The sequence below is a fragment of the Moschus berezovskii genome, chromosome 8 (assembly GCF_049115385.1).
Source record: "Moschus berezovskii isolate FMDL1 chromosome 8, NW_MosBer_1.0, whole genome shotgun sequence".
NCBI classification, from domain to species: domain Eukaryota; kingdom Metazoa; phylum Chordata; class Mammalia; order Artiodactyla; family Moschidae; genus Moschus; species Moschus berezovskii.
Window position 1 is genome coordinate 60,561,817 of NC_142467.1, and position 14,605 is coordinate 60,576,421.

General features: G+C 44.7%; 1 protein-coding gene across 1 annotated transcript in view; it reads left to right on the forward strand.

Moving 5' to 3' along the window:
* Positions 1 to 13,693, forward strand: part of PFDN1 (prefoldin subunit 1) — a 76,573-nt gene extending 62,880 nt beyond the window's left edge. Inside the window, exon 4 of the mRNA XM_055429446.1 lies at positions 13,296 to 13,693. Within this exon, the coding sequence (XP_055285421.1) occupies positions 13,296 to 13,379 (84 nt within the window). The 3' untranslated portion in view covers positions 13,380 to 13,693. The remainder of the gene's footprint in view (positions 1 to 13,295) is intronic.
* The last annotated feature ends 912 nt before the right edge of the window (positions 13,694 to 14,605 follow it).

The following is a 14,605-nucleotide window of genomic DNA, read 5'->3' on the forward strand; positions in this document are numbered from 1 at the left end:
TCTGTGTTGTAACATGTATCAGTACTTCTTTCCTTTTATGGCTGAATAATATTCAGTTATATGGATATACCACATTTAGTTTATCTGCTTATCAACTGATGGACATTTGGGTGGTTCCTACTTTTGGGCTATTATGAGTAATGCTACTAACAATCACAAGTTTCTGGTACTATACACCTGTCTTCCTTTTTCTTACTTGGATTTATACCTAGGAGTGGAATTGCTGGGTCTTACGGTAATTTGTCTTTTCAATTTCTTGAGTAGCTACTCAACTGTTTTCCATAGCAGCTGCATCATTTTACATTTCCCACCATCATATATAAGGGTTCTGATTTCTCTGTGTTTTCATTAACACTTATTTTCCATTTTTGATTGTAACCATATTCAGTTCAGTTCAGTTGCTCAGTCGTGTCCGACTCTTTGCGACCCCATGAATCACAGCACGCCAGGCCTCCCTGTCCATCACCAATTCCCCGGAGTTCACTCAAACTCATGTCCATCGAGTCGGAGATGCCATCCAGCCATCTCATTCTCTGTCGTCCCCTTCTCCTCCCGCCCCCAATCCTTCCCAGCATCAGAGTCTTTTCCAGTGAGTCAACTTGTCACATGAGGTGGCCAAAGTATTAGAGTTTCAGCTTTAGCATCAGTCCTTCCAATGAGCACCCCGGATTGATCTCCTTTAGAATGGACTGGTTGGATCTCCTTGCAGTCCAAGGGACTCTCAAGAGTCTTCTCCAGCACCACAGTTCGAAAGCATCAATTCTTCGGAGCTCAGCTTTCTTCACAGTCCAACCCTCACATCCATACATGACCACTGGAAAAACCATAGCCTTGACTAGATGGACCTTGGTTGGCAAAATAATGTCTCTGCTTTTTAATATGCTATCTAGGTTGGTCATAACTTTCCTTCCAAGGAGTAAGCATCTTTTAATTTCATGGCTGCAATCAACATCCACAGTGATTTTGGAGCCCAAAAAAATGTGGGTGTAAAATAGTATCACATCGTGGTTTTTGTTTGCATTTCCCCAGTGAGTAATGATGTTTAACATCTTTTCATGTGCTAATCAGCCACTAATATATCTTCCTTGGAGAAATGTCTACTCAAGGGTCCCTTGCTTGTTTTTTAACTGGTTTGTGTATCTTTTGTTGTTGAGTTGTAAGAAAATAGAAATTCTTAACTTGCTTGGAGCAAAGAGTAGAATCAGACTGACTTCTGGCCTTTTGCCACACATATTTGCATGTTAGTCTTGCCACCACAGGTGAGTCAGTTACACCTCCACTTCTAAGAATGCAAGGTGTTGCCCTTACTTCCGCTTTCAGAAGGCACACCTTTGTTCACCTACCCCTTTACCATGCCTACAGGCCAAACTCAATAGTAAACACTGTTGATTTGATCCTCTTGCTCTTCTTGTAAGAGGGCAAACTAAAGACAAACTGAAATAGTAAAACTTGTTTTATTTGCTCATTTGGAAGACTTGTAGAGTTTTGATAGTCCTATTGATAGGTCAGGCTTTCTGACCCTGGAGATGCAGAAGAAACTAATGCATATTAGAAAATTTCCTTTTGTAAAACTTGTTTCCATGAGACTTATTTATTATGTACTGTGTACATTTGTTTCTCAAATACAATGAAACTTAGAATAATGTTCTAGTTGGACTCTAATTTTTAGGGTTTTTTGGTTTGTTTAGTTTAGAAAGGAATCAGAGACCCCAGGGTTGTGATATTGGTAGTTGTCTTTGCCCATCCTTTTTCTGATCTCTTTCCTGCAGGCCCTGAATCAGATACTTACCATGTTTAGTATACTGTTAGGAGATTTGTACAACACACAGTTCTCGGTTGTGGCATTGCATGATTTCTGAAGGATATTTTCTTTGTGTATTTATTTCCTGAATATAGCAGTTCAACCCTTCTAATAATTTCCTTGGGTGTAGAGTATACTGATACTCTACAACTCTTGTGTTAGACCTGTGTGAAGCCCAGTGTCTCCTTTGAAATTAAGAGGTAAAATTAATTTGTCCTGACACTTAACGTATTCTCAGGGCTCATCTGTGATAATTAAAATATCAGGTGGTTTCCCTTCATGAAGTTTTAGGGTCAGGTCTCAAAGAGCTATAGACTTTTAATTTTTATTTTCAGTTTTTTTGGCTGTGCTGCTTGGCTTGTGGAATCTTAATTCCTCAGCCAGGGATTGAATCCGGGCCCTCAGCAGTGAGAGCGAGGAGTCCTAACCACTGGACTGCCAGGACATTTCCTAGACATTTTAAAGTTGGAAGATATTCCAGAGGCCACTTGATGGAGCACTCCCCCCACTGCCCTCAACATTTCTGATGTGTTGTCATGGTTCTTACTTGAACACATCCAGTGATTTCTAGTCATCTCATCCTTTTTTCCTGAACCACTCTTCTCTTGGTTTTTATGAAACAGTGCCCCTCCTTTTTAGGTATTACTTGCTGGTTCTCTTCTTCCTTTCGTTCTTCCTAAATGTTGACTTCCTATAAGGCTGAGTCCTTTTATTCTGAGTTCTTTAGGAATTCCGATCATTCTCGTGGCTTCAAGTACCTATATGTAAACTTGCATCGCTAGCCCAGACTTCTCTGAACTTCAGGGATGCAATCTAGTTTTCCTTTCACATCTCACTTAGATGGTTCACAAGTACCTTAAACCCAGCGTGTCTAAAACTAACAATCTTTCCTTCCAAACCTGATCCCCTTGGGAGGTATTCTTGACACCCCCCCCCACTTCTGATTGATAATGAAGGTTAAGTCCTCTGATAGCTTTTTCTCTTAAATATTTCTTAAATCGGTTCTTCTCTATCTCCAGTGCCACCACTAAGATACTGTCATCTCTTTCCAAGATTATTACAATGGCTTCCTAATAGGTTTCTCAGCATTCACACTCTCTAACCGAGTGCTTCCCAAGCCTTTTTGCAGCACAGCACCTAGAGAACAGTATTTGCATAGTTCACTGGGATAAGTGGACAGAGGGTGCTCACGGTGGAGGCAGCTGCCCAGGGGAGGTGGGGGCCCTTTGGCTACTCCAGGGACTAAAGAGATCAATATCATGGATACATCTATTACCCTTTCATTACTTACCGGGCTTTCTGCAGGGAGCCTTGCTCTAGCTCATTCTCTGTGTTGTAGCCAGAGTAGTTTTTGTTTTCAGTGGAAATTTGATTTTTGTTACTCTGGCTTAAGACCCAGTGGTTTTTCATCATCAAAAGATCTTTAATATGGCTTTTGACCCTCTGTGATATGACTCAACCTCACCAGCCTCATCCTTCTGTATTATCTATCCCTCCCTCCCCCTTCAGTACTTCAGCCTCACTTGCTGTCATTTAGTTCCCAGACATGTCTTGCTTCATTTGACCTTTGCACATGCTGCTTCATTTGCCTGGAATTGCTCTCTCCCCCTGCTAACCTCTCCACTTAATTTCCATTCATCCTTCATAGCTTATTCAAAAGTGCTTCTGTGATTTCCTTGATTATACCAGGTGTTTCCTTTATTAACATGCTCAGACACTCAGTCGTGTGCGACTCTTTGCGACCCTTTGGACTGTAGTCCGCCAAGCTCCTCTATCCATGGGATTTCCCAGACAAGAATACTGGAGTGGGTTACTAATTTCCTCTTTCAGGGGATCTTCGCAACCCAGGAATCAAACTCACATCTCCTGCATTGCAGGCAGATTCTTCTTCACTGCTGAGCCATCAGGGAAGCCCCTTCCTCTCTTAGACACTGTGCTTTTCCGGAAACTCAGAGCCCTTGTTGCAATGGTAATTCAATGTCTGTATGTCCTGCAACAGTGTAATCTCTGTGAATAAGTGTGTGACTTGTTCACTGCTCTAATCCCAGTGCTTTTCAGGTGTAACATGTGTTGAGTGCCCAATAAATGTTGGTTAAATTATGTGTCACTTCTTGGTACTGAGGATGAAGGATTAATCACATCAGAGAAGAACCCTACTTTTATGAAACTCATATTCAGATATCGACAATGAAAATATAAGCAAGAAGACAACATAAGCAAGAAAATATGAAGTAAAGTGACATTTTCGAGAGCTGTTGGGCAGGCCTCTCAGAAAAGATGAAATTTCAGCTGAGGTCTGCATGAGAGGAAACAACCAGCCACTTAAAAGTATCCAAAGGAAGAACATTCCAGGTGGAGGGCACAGATGATACAAACGTCTTGTTAGAAAACATTTAAAATTGTTTAGGCAAGTGAGAAAAGGAAAGAGTTGTCATAAAGTTGGAGTGGTTAGCATGGACCAGATGATGCAGGGCCTTATTTTCTGGGTTGAAGAGTTTAGATTTTATTTGAAGTGTAATGGGAAGACATTCAAGGGTTTTGAGCAGAAAGTAACCCTGATTTACTTGTTAAAATATCCATGACAAACATCCAGGCGAGGATGACAGAGGCTTGGGCTCGGACAGTAGCAGTGGTGCTGGGTAGAAAGGAGCGGGTGGTTTGGGGATGTCTTTGGAAGTAAGTTAAGACTGAAGGGGGGATGGAAGGAGGATGTTGGGTTCAAGGAAAAGAGAAGAAAAGAGTGGCTTCTGTATGTTTTTGCTTCTCTGGTTTTTAAATTGAGCAATTGAATGTATAAATGAATTGTGCTTATTTTAGGCATGTTAATTTTGGGTTTGACAACCAGGAAGATACGTTTTATAAGCAATTTGATGTGTAAATCTGGAATTAAGGGGAGTCTGGGTTGGAGATACAGATTTGGGAGTCATAATGATGTTTAAAGCTGAGAATAGATGAGGGTTTCTAAGAGAGAGTGATGAAGAGAAGAGAAGTTAAGGACAGCTTCCCAGAAAATACCAACATTTTGAAGTTGAGCAGAGAAGTAGTCAGCAAAAGAGAACTTACAAGGAGTAGCCAGTAATGTAGGAGAAAGATAGGAGTGTGGTATCATGAAAGCTAAGAGAGGAAGTTATTTTAAGAATTGTGTTGAATGCTGTTGATGAGTAAGAATGAACAGGTTGAGTAAGAAGAGAACAGAGAGTAACCACTGCTTTGGGTAACATAGAGATCATTGGTGACCTGGACTTCGGTCAGTTCAGTGGAGTAGATGGGAAGCGTGATTGGAGAGGTTTGAAGAGATAATGGGAGGTGAGGACGTGAAGGCGGCTGCTGAACAGCTAGTTCAGGATGTTTTGCAAGACGGAGAGGAGAGGGAGGAGACAGTACTTACAGGGGAATGCGAGGTCAAGAAAAGTGTGGATGTGTGTTGTGTGTGACTTGCCTTACCAATAGTTACTTTTCAGAGAAAGAGAAGTTGAAGATTAAGAAGAAAGAAAAAGGATAACTGTGGGAGTGAACATTTTGAAAAGGGGATGGATTCAACCCCAAGTGGAATTGTTGTGTTTTTATAAAAACAGAGACACTCTGACACTCTGTCCGTTTTAACATGGAGAAAGAAGAGAGTATATGCATAGGTGTAGGTCAGGTGATGGATTTGGTAGTGAAAAGAGTAATTCTCCTCAGATTGCTTCTACTTTCTCTGAGCTGGGAATGAGAGAGGAAGAGAGGTTAGGTTAGGGTTAGGAAATTTGAGGAGACAGGAAAGCATGAAATAGTTATTTGGGAAAGCAGAGAAGTTAATATGTTAAGGAAATTTAATAGAGCTTCTGGACACTGGTGAGTATCTGAAATTCATGGTGTTGAATTTAAGTGAAACTGTGCTATACAGTGTGTTTTTCTCCAGCTACATTCAGCTAGTCGGGTACAAACGTGGAGTAGGTGGGTGGTTGGATTAGCTTGGGTTGTTAGTATTTTGCCAGGGAAATGCAACAGAGGGAGAGAGGGGGCAAAAGGGAGTTCAGAAGGGGAATATAAATGATGGACTGTGGAAGCTGAGCTGGGTGAGAGGGGAGAAAGTCCTGGAAGCAGAGTGGATAATGAAAAACTTGTAGAGTGATGAGGTTGAAGAAGTGCTGGAGGGAGTTATCAGATCAAAATGACCTGGAAAAATATGAAGTGGTGGTGAAATTGAAATTCTGGAGGAGGTAGTTATTGGTGTCCGGAGAAGGCAATGGCAAGCCACTCCAGTACTCTTCCTAGAAAATCCCACGGATGGAGGAGCCTGGTAGGCTGCGGTCCCTGGGGTCGCTAAGGGTCGGACACGACTGAGCGACTTCACTTTCACTTTTCACTTTCACACATTGGAGAAGGAAATGGCAACCCACTCCAGTGTTCTTGCCTGGAGAATCCCAGGGACGGGGGAGCCTGGTGGGCTTCCGTCTGTGGGGTCACACAGAGTCGGACACGACTGAAGTGACTTAGCAGCAGCAGCAGTTATTGGTGTCAGTATCTCTGGGGTATGACTATGGGCTGGGTGGCTCAGGTGGGGTAAAGTAAAAATTGTGAGGGGAGAGAAGGTCATAGTATTGAATGGTTGACCTCCACTCTTGTTGAAGTCACCTTGAGCGGTGCAGCTGTGGTGGAGAGGGAGACGGTGAGCCATCGATGAATGAGGGGCCGCAGCCAGACCACTGGTAGATTGCAGCAGCAAGGAGGGGAGAAGAGGATGGCACACTATGATGCCACAAACTTCAAGGACTAGGGATTTTGGAGGAAAAAAGAGAAAATGGTTTGGCAGTAGGCTTGATGAATGAATGGAAGGATGGATGGATGGAAATTTATGCTTTTATTAGGCAGCTTTCATTGAAAGTTAAAATCTCTGCTTGCTGGATTCAGTTCTACCTTGTAAGGCTCCCTCTTTTTTTAAAGAGAAATTGGCAAATCTTGCTGGTTAAATCTGGCTTGCTTCTTGTTTTTGTGTTTTTAGAACACAGCTAGCCCATCTGTTTACACATTAAAATTTTTGATTTTTGGCTGTGCTGGGTCTTTGTTGCTGTGCTCAGACTTTCTCATTGTGGTGGCTTCTCTTGTTGCGGAGCACCGGCTCTAGAGCATGTAGGCTTCCATAGTTGTGGTGCACAGGCTTGGTTGCCTATCAGCGTGTGGGATCTTCCCGGCCCAGGGATTCTTAATCACCGGGCCATCGGGGAGTCCTGTTTACACATTTTTTATGTTGCGTTTGCACTATAGTGGCAGAGTTGAGTAGCTGTGGCAGAGGCAGTTCACAAAGCCTAAAATATTTATTGTCTTGCCCTTTATTGAAGGAGTTTGCTGGAGTCCATTTTTGAAGGAGGTTCTCAAACTTCAGTGTGCATCAGAATCACCTGGAAGGCTAGTGAAAACAGATTGCCAGGCTCCATTCTAGAGGTGCTTATTCAGTAGGTCGGGGTTGGGACCTAAGAACGTGGATTTCTAATAAGTTCCCAGGTGTTGATGGTGCTGCTGGTCAGGGGACCATACTTCAAAAGCCGTTGTTTTAGATATTTAAGTTAGTAATTGGATTCCTTCTCCGCTTAATATTCTTTGAGCCAAGTTCCCTACCTCCAATAGCTATATATCTCTTAACAGGATTATTGTCTTATCTTACCCCCTTTAAGCTTGGTGCCTGTGAACATAATGATTCTTTGGCTAAAGCCTGGTCTCCGCCACATGCATTGGAACAGGTGCCCGACCTTGCTCTTCACTTAACCTGTGAGCTTGTGTTCTTTGTTTCTCACGTTTTCTAATGTGCTGGTCTTTCTCTGAGACTTAAACTGATGTGGTAGGGAGAGTAATAGTAGGTAGAGATCACAAACTTTAGGTGGACTAAAATGTTAATAAACGTTATTATTTGGAGGAAATATGACCCCTTTCCTCCCCCTGCCTCCACCCTGGTGTATCTTTGCTCTGAGGAACTTGAGTAGAGCAGAGTTTTGCTTTGCCTTGGGTACATTGAGCCATGTGATCATAGGTGGGATATGGGAGTCTGGCCTCATATGGTAGCTGTGTTAGAATCTCTTTAGCAAGTAAAAGAACATCTGGGAGAAAGAAAAGGTCATTGCTCAACCGATCCAAGTCTTTTGTCCCTGTCTATCAACAGAGGAACTTCTGAAAGGTGTCTTGAAAGCAGTTTCTAAAAGATATGGTGACAGTAACCCCATCTTAGGTTTCTCTTTATTCTCTTGCTCCATGCCTAAATTTGCTTTCTCATTCTTTAAGCTTGTCTCCCAGCCATACGTAGTTCAGCAGTTACCTTGCAGCCTAGTTGTTTCCTTATGGTGAAATAGATAAACCCAGATGAGTCCACAAGTGGCCTTGGATCACTTGTCTGTTATCTTCAGGTTCCTGGTCAGGTCTGCCCTGCCCGCCTCTGCTGCTCCTCACTCACGCACTCGCGTCGCACTTGCACTTTCAGAGCTCTGCGCATCCCTGTCTCATTTCCCTTTCTGACTTCTCTCATTGTGCCCTTGCATTGCCTTTGTTTTTCTCTTCTTCCTCTTGTTTCCCTGCACTCCTCACATTTTACCCCATCTGCCAAAACATGCCTCCTCAGCCTCAGATGCTGGCCTCTTGCTAAATTTCCCCATTATGGGCAACTGGCCCCCTCTGACCATTTTATAGTTCTGTGAACTGAGAGAACAGGAGAATCATTGAATCATTAATTTGGTGTTGTCTAAATCCTCATTTGATAAGTTGGAAAATAAAAAGGGAAAGAGAAAAAACTTTTCTATACCCCAAGGTAGGACAGACAGGAAAAGCATTAATTTCAAGAAAGAGAGGAAAACAACGTTCCTAAAAGAAGTCTACAGAGATCGTGCCACAAGATGCATTACCTCAGGAGTCTATTTGAGAGATTGTGTCATGTCAGAAAAGTTCTAGGGGACTTGAGCCTCGTTGCTTTGTGAGAGGATGAGAATGAAACTCCAGGCCCTCAGTCTGACTCCCGGAAAGAACTGCACGCTGATGAGCAAGAAGGCCAACAGTGTCATTTCCCTGGCCGTCCTGAGCCACAGGAAATCTCAGAATTTTGCGTCAGGACAAGGCCCACAAGAATGTTGCTGCGCCCAGAGCCCTGTGGTTTGATGCCACTAGAGAATTTCCTACGGAAGGGGTTCTGAGGGAGTGCTCAGTAAGGCAGAAAGGTGCTGCAGTGAGGCCAGCAAATGCCTTCCCAGGACTCGGGATGGAAGGTGAGGTTTGAAAATGCCTCCTAGAGTTTCCACAGCAGTCATCCCCTTGTTGTGCACAGCAGCCCTGACATCACATGGAGCCCTTTCTCAAGGATTTCTGACTCCAGGATGCGGGAAATGGGGATGGTTTGTATTATGGTTTCACAAGTTAACCAGTTAAAGCATAAGGGCTTTGACCTGTACATAGGGCCTCTACGTGGGAGCAAGGTTTTGATGTCCGCATCAGCATCAGTGAGGTCTGAGTTTTAAACCTGTGTATTTCTGGAGGCAGAGGTTAGAGGGCAATGCCAGAAACCGAAAACCACCTTGAAGGAGAATGGTCATTTTCTGCCTTTGCTTCCTCTGGTGGGTATTCCTCATTCATTCAGATTGGGAGGGAAACTAAAACGGAGTGTGCATACAAGGAAATCAGAAAGGCCTCATTTCCCGTGATAAATGCACTTATTCAACTACTGAGTTCCTGTTATGAACCAGCCATTCTCCTAGACACTGGACTCTGTCATGAGCAGAGTCTTGCCATCAAGGACCATTTCTTCTCATAGGGAAGACAGACAGACACATACACCCCTTCAGGTGGATGGGTGATAAGGAGGAAAATCACAGAGTGAGGAGGATAGAGTGTGGAGCTACATGTGGTCACGAAGACCTTTCCCATAGGTGACATTTGAGAAAGACCTGAAGGACCTGAAGGAACAAGTAATGTGGATATCTGGGAAGAAGGTCCCTACACAGAGAGAACCAAAGGCAGAGGACAGGCAGGAGCGTGGCTGGTGGGTTGGTGGGACAGCTTGGAGGCCAGTGGGCTGGAGCCGAGGTGAGAGAGGCAGACATGGGAGGGGAGGTCAGAGAGTCAGCTTAGAGCAGGACTGTACATGGCTGTTTGAAAGGCTTTTGCCTCTTGAGAGAGATGGGAAGCCATTGGAAGGTTTTAAATGTTGAAAGATGACTCTGGCCACTGTGAAGAAACTGAAGGGGGTGGTCAAGGATAGAAGAAAGGAGGCCATTTAGGAAGCTCTTGATTAAAGTCAGAGTCTGGAGATATTTTGAGATAGTGCTAGCAGGATTTGTTTGATTGGATGTCAGGTGTGAAAGAAAGAAAATTCAAGGATGACACTGAAGTTTTTGCCTTGAGTTGAGAGAATGGAGTTATTTACAGGAATGAGGAAGAGCCAGGTCCACACGGTTTCTGGTTTGACTGATGGTTTTCAGCTGTGGAGATTCAAGGAAGAGAAGGTTTAACTGAATCATTCGTTCCTTAATTTTCTCCATTCTTTCTGATGGTCTCATTTGTATTTGGGTCAATTCTACAACAATGATTTCTGAGATAAGTACAACCCCAGCATTCTCACTTTTAGGGATCCTTAACTAAGCTTCTGTGATTTGGTGTGGGTGAAAGGTATGGGTTCAGAAGAACCTTGGGATAAACTCTGTCTCTGGGAGCATCCTTCATTTTAGGTGCTGTGTTGGTATCCTAGGGCCACAGAACAAGTTACTAGAAACTGGGTGGTTTAAAATAACAGAAATTGATTTTTTTTTTTGCAATTCTGGAAGGTAAAAGTCCAAAATCAAGGTGTTGCAGGGCCATGCTCCGGGTGAAGTGTTTAGGGAAGACTCCTTCCTGCTGTCTAGCTGACGGAGGTTGTGGGCCATCCTCGGCCTTCCTCCTCTTGGAGATGCATCCCCACTGTCGCATGGCATTTCCCCTGTGTGTCACTTAGTCTTTGTGTGGCCTTCTTATAAGGACACGAGTCATTGGATTTAGAACCTGCCCTAACCTAGTGTGCCCTCATCTTAACTTGGTTACATCTGCAAAGACCCTGTTTCTGAATAAGGTCACACCGGCACATACTGGGGGTCAGGACTTCATCATGTCTTTTCGTGAGACAGTTCAACCCATATCATGTGCTTTGGTACAGGTTTGACTGTGAGGGTCTTCTGGGCTTAGGTATGTTTGAGGATGAGACAACTGAAATACAGTTGGAAAGCAGGACTATGCTAGAGATGCCCCATCTGTTGGGATGAAAAAAAATTCTTTAATATCCAGTAAGTCTGTGTAAACTGAAGATTTAAAGATAGACAAGTTCATTTTACATTATTTTGAAACTTGAAGACTTTAGGATATGCAGTAGTAAAAATCATGAAAAAGTAATGGAAGTGGAAGATGGAAGGAAGAGATGTGACAGAATAAAGAATTTTAAAGTTGAGAGTTACAACCTGGACTTGATTGGCCAGAGCCCGGGGCCGTAGGGAGAAAGGCTCTTGCTGATGTTCCAGTTTGATGGTTTCTCTCGTTGGGGCAGCAAGTGGGTGGACATGAAATGCAGCAGACCTGGGTCCTGAGCTCTGGCCGAACTGCAGGGCTGGAACCCCACTTGCTCCCCTCGCCTCTTCCTTGGATTCCGTACCGGGCTGGGACCCAAAAGGTGCCCAGATGACACATGGCACTCACTCTCTAGCTGCAGTGCGACACCTGGTACATGTTCATTCTTCAGTGCTGAGTCAGGAGTTACTAGTGTTTGCCTTTTTTACTCACAAGTAAGTCTAACGATTGTTTATCAGAAGACGTTCCCACTCTGATATCACAGTGATAGATAGGACTGTACCAGATTTAGCGGTGTACAAAATTTTCTTGGCAGTAACACACACTTGTGGCCATAGAATCACCATGGTCACTGGGAGTTTTTTGGAGTTCTTGTTCTTTTGTAAGGAATTGAGTGCAAGCCGAAGGGATGGGAGATGGGTAAAGAGACAGGGCTCTTCCTGGCCTTCAAGAAATTTGAAGTTCGGAGACAAAGGAACCAGAAGTTCACATAAGAACTGTGATAAAGATTTGTGGGATTAGCGGATGCAGACTGTTACATTTATCCATCATAAATGGTAGGGTGTGTAGAGCAGGGAACTGCATCCATGTCCTTTGAGGGACATGGTGGAGGGAATAGGAAAGAGAACATGTATGTGTGTACTGAGTCATTTTGCCATGCAGTGGAAATTGGCACAGCACTGTGAATCAGCTATACTTAAAATTATGGATGCCTCAGCACCTGGCACCTAAAGGAAACTATACTTTCCAGTGTATCATTTAATAAATGTCTGGACAGAGAGTGGGAGAAGTTGGAGGCAGGGGTATGGAGAAGGGGCGCCAGAGAGGTTTCATGGTGAAGGCCCTGGGTAGTAGAAGCCCTCATTTCCATTTTTCTGCTTCAGAGGTTGGGGATCAGTTCCCAAGTAAGGCCTGAGACCAGGCTGCTTACCTGCCCTCTGCCACCACCCTCCCCTGGCTTCCCTGGGTCATCTGGGCGCTTTAGCAGTGAAAACCCCCAGCTGCTGGGGTGAGGGAGGGGCCCTGGCTGCCTCTGGGCTAGGGCTCTGCACTCCTGACTCTAGTGTGGCTCCATCCCATGCGCCCTGGCAGGGGATTATTTTGAGCATTCCCCAAAAAGGGAGACTTCATGTCATGTCTGTTAAATGGGAATGGAGCCATAAGTGTGTCCTCAGGGCAGGGACCAGTGGTGAAGCCACACTTCTGGGGTGACCACAGGGCAAATAACGTACAGACATCATTTCCTTTGACTAATCTTTCATAATCCTGGTCCAGATGTGGCTCCTGAAAGTGAAGTTCTTTGTCTAAGTCAAGATTTTTAATTTAGGACCCAGATGGGGTAGGAGGTAAACTTCCAGAAGGTCTGTTTTACTCAGTGTGTCATTGTCCTGGATTCCTGGCAGGCAGTGGTTTCATTAGAAAAGCAGATTTCATCCTGACTCATATGCCTCAGTGAGCCATGTGATACAGCTTCTCAGTCCGCGAGGCAGCCTGTCTCCTGTTGCGCTGGACAGAGCGGAGGGCGCGCTCTCTGCTCTGCAGCAGCGACAGCTTACAGGCGCCTGGCCTGGGCTTTGGAAAACCTTGAGAGACAGTCTGTTACGGGGCCAGAGCTTTGTCCTGGAATTTCCTGGCCTTTGTCTGTCTGGTGTAACTTCATGTACCACGATGCCTGTTTTTAGAGTCTGCTTCCTTCTGGGGGGAAGAGTGCTGTTGCTTTCCACCGAGCACTTCTGCTTCCGGAACCGAGTGACACCCTCCCTGGTGCCCAGGCGTCGGGGTGGGGGAATGCTCTGGGGCAGGTGTGTACACCTGGCTCTCAATAGACAGTAGGCTCCTGGAAGTCACTAGTCACAGAGAAGCCATAACCCTTGGGCATAAATGCAGTTATCTGTCAGCTTGGCACATTCACCCTGATCCTAACCCTCGTTTCCTTCTCATATTGCAGCAGAAAAAATCCTATCTGGAGCGGAGTGTGAAGGAAGCTGAGGACAATATCCGGGAGATGCTGATGGCGCGAAGGGCACAGTAGGCAGCCTCTCAGGAACCTCTTCCTTCTGACCCCTTGCCATTCCTGGCGAGCGGCCTGTATAGGGAAACTGCTCTGCCTGAGGGACATTTTATCTGGATGGTCTAGTAACCTTATGTTTTATGCATGGCTTGGAGCCCCTTTCAGATCTCATCCTTGTATGTTCTATCCTGGCTCTGCCTGCCACCCTTCTCCCCTGTGGTTGACTCATGAACTCCAGGGAAGGGAAGATGGGAGCCAGGACAGATAGGGGAGTTCTTCCGGGGCCTACTGCTGGTCACGTCAGTCAGACCAATAAAAGACATCTGTCCCACTCTGCTGAGTCTGCTTTTCTTGAGCTGATGGATGAAAACAGGACCAAAGAGGCAAAGAGTGTCTCCACCTCACTCCTCCCTGTTGCCTCTCCAGGGCTGTGGCCCTGCTCCTTCTGCATTGAAGCCTTGCCCTGTTTGTTTCTGTTCCTCTGGGTAAACCCCTCAACTTCTGAGCCTCCATGCACCAGTAGTATGCAGATGAGGAACAGGAGAGCAGGCATAGCTGAATGTATGATCACAGCAGTGGTACCTCAGGGGCAGTCTGCCTAGAGTCCTCGTGTCCAACTCTGCAGCATGCCAGGCACCTCTGTTCTCCACTGTCTCCTGGAGTTGGCTCAAATTCAGGTCCACTGAGTCGGTTAAACAATAGCCATTATTAAAAATTACATTTGTAAATTTACTATTATATTAAAAGGTTAATAATTATTAAGAACTTATCCTTTCTGAATTAACTTCACTGAATTTGACCATTATCTATGTATTTGAGGTTGACAGTCTGTTGTGTCTGGACGGTGGAAATACAACCTAGCAGTGTGAGCCTGCCCTTCTTTTCCCGACTCCATGTTCCAAGATACCATGTTGGTAGCTTGAAATCAGCCATGGGGGTACCTACTGTTTACTGCACAAAAATCAGGTGATGATACAAAATCATGGCTTTTTGGCTTTAAGGAGAGAGATGGTAGTTAAATATTTTTGTTTTTAAAGCAAGAGAGCTAATAATTAAATATTCGTCAGCAACTGAAGAGGAAAAGTGGGCAGGCGCAGTTAGGGAGAACTGTCAGCTGTGCCTCAGGATAGGCCGCTGAAGGAAAATGAGACTTGCTGCTATGGCGGCCCAGCGCCACCCTGCGGCCAAAGCTGAGATGGATGGCCTGACCGGCTAGTTTGTATTTAATATTGTGACAGCTCTCCTCT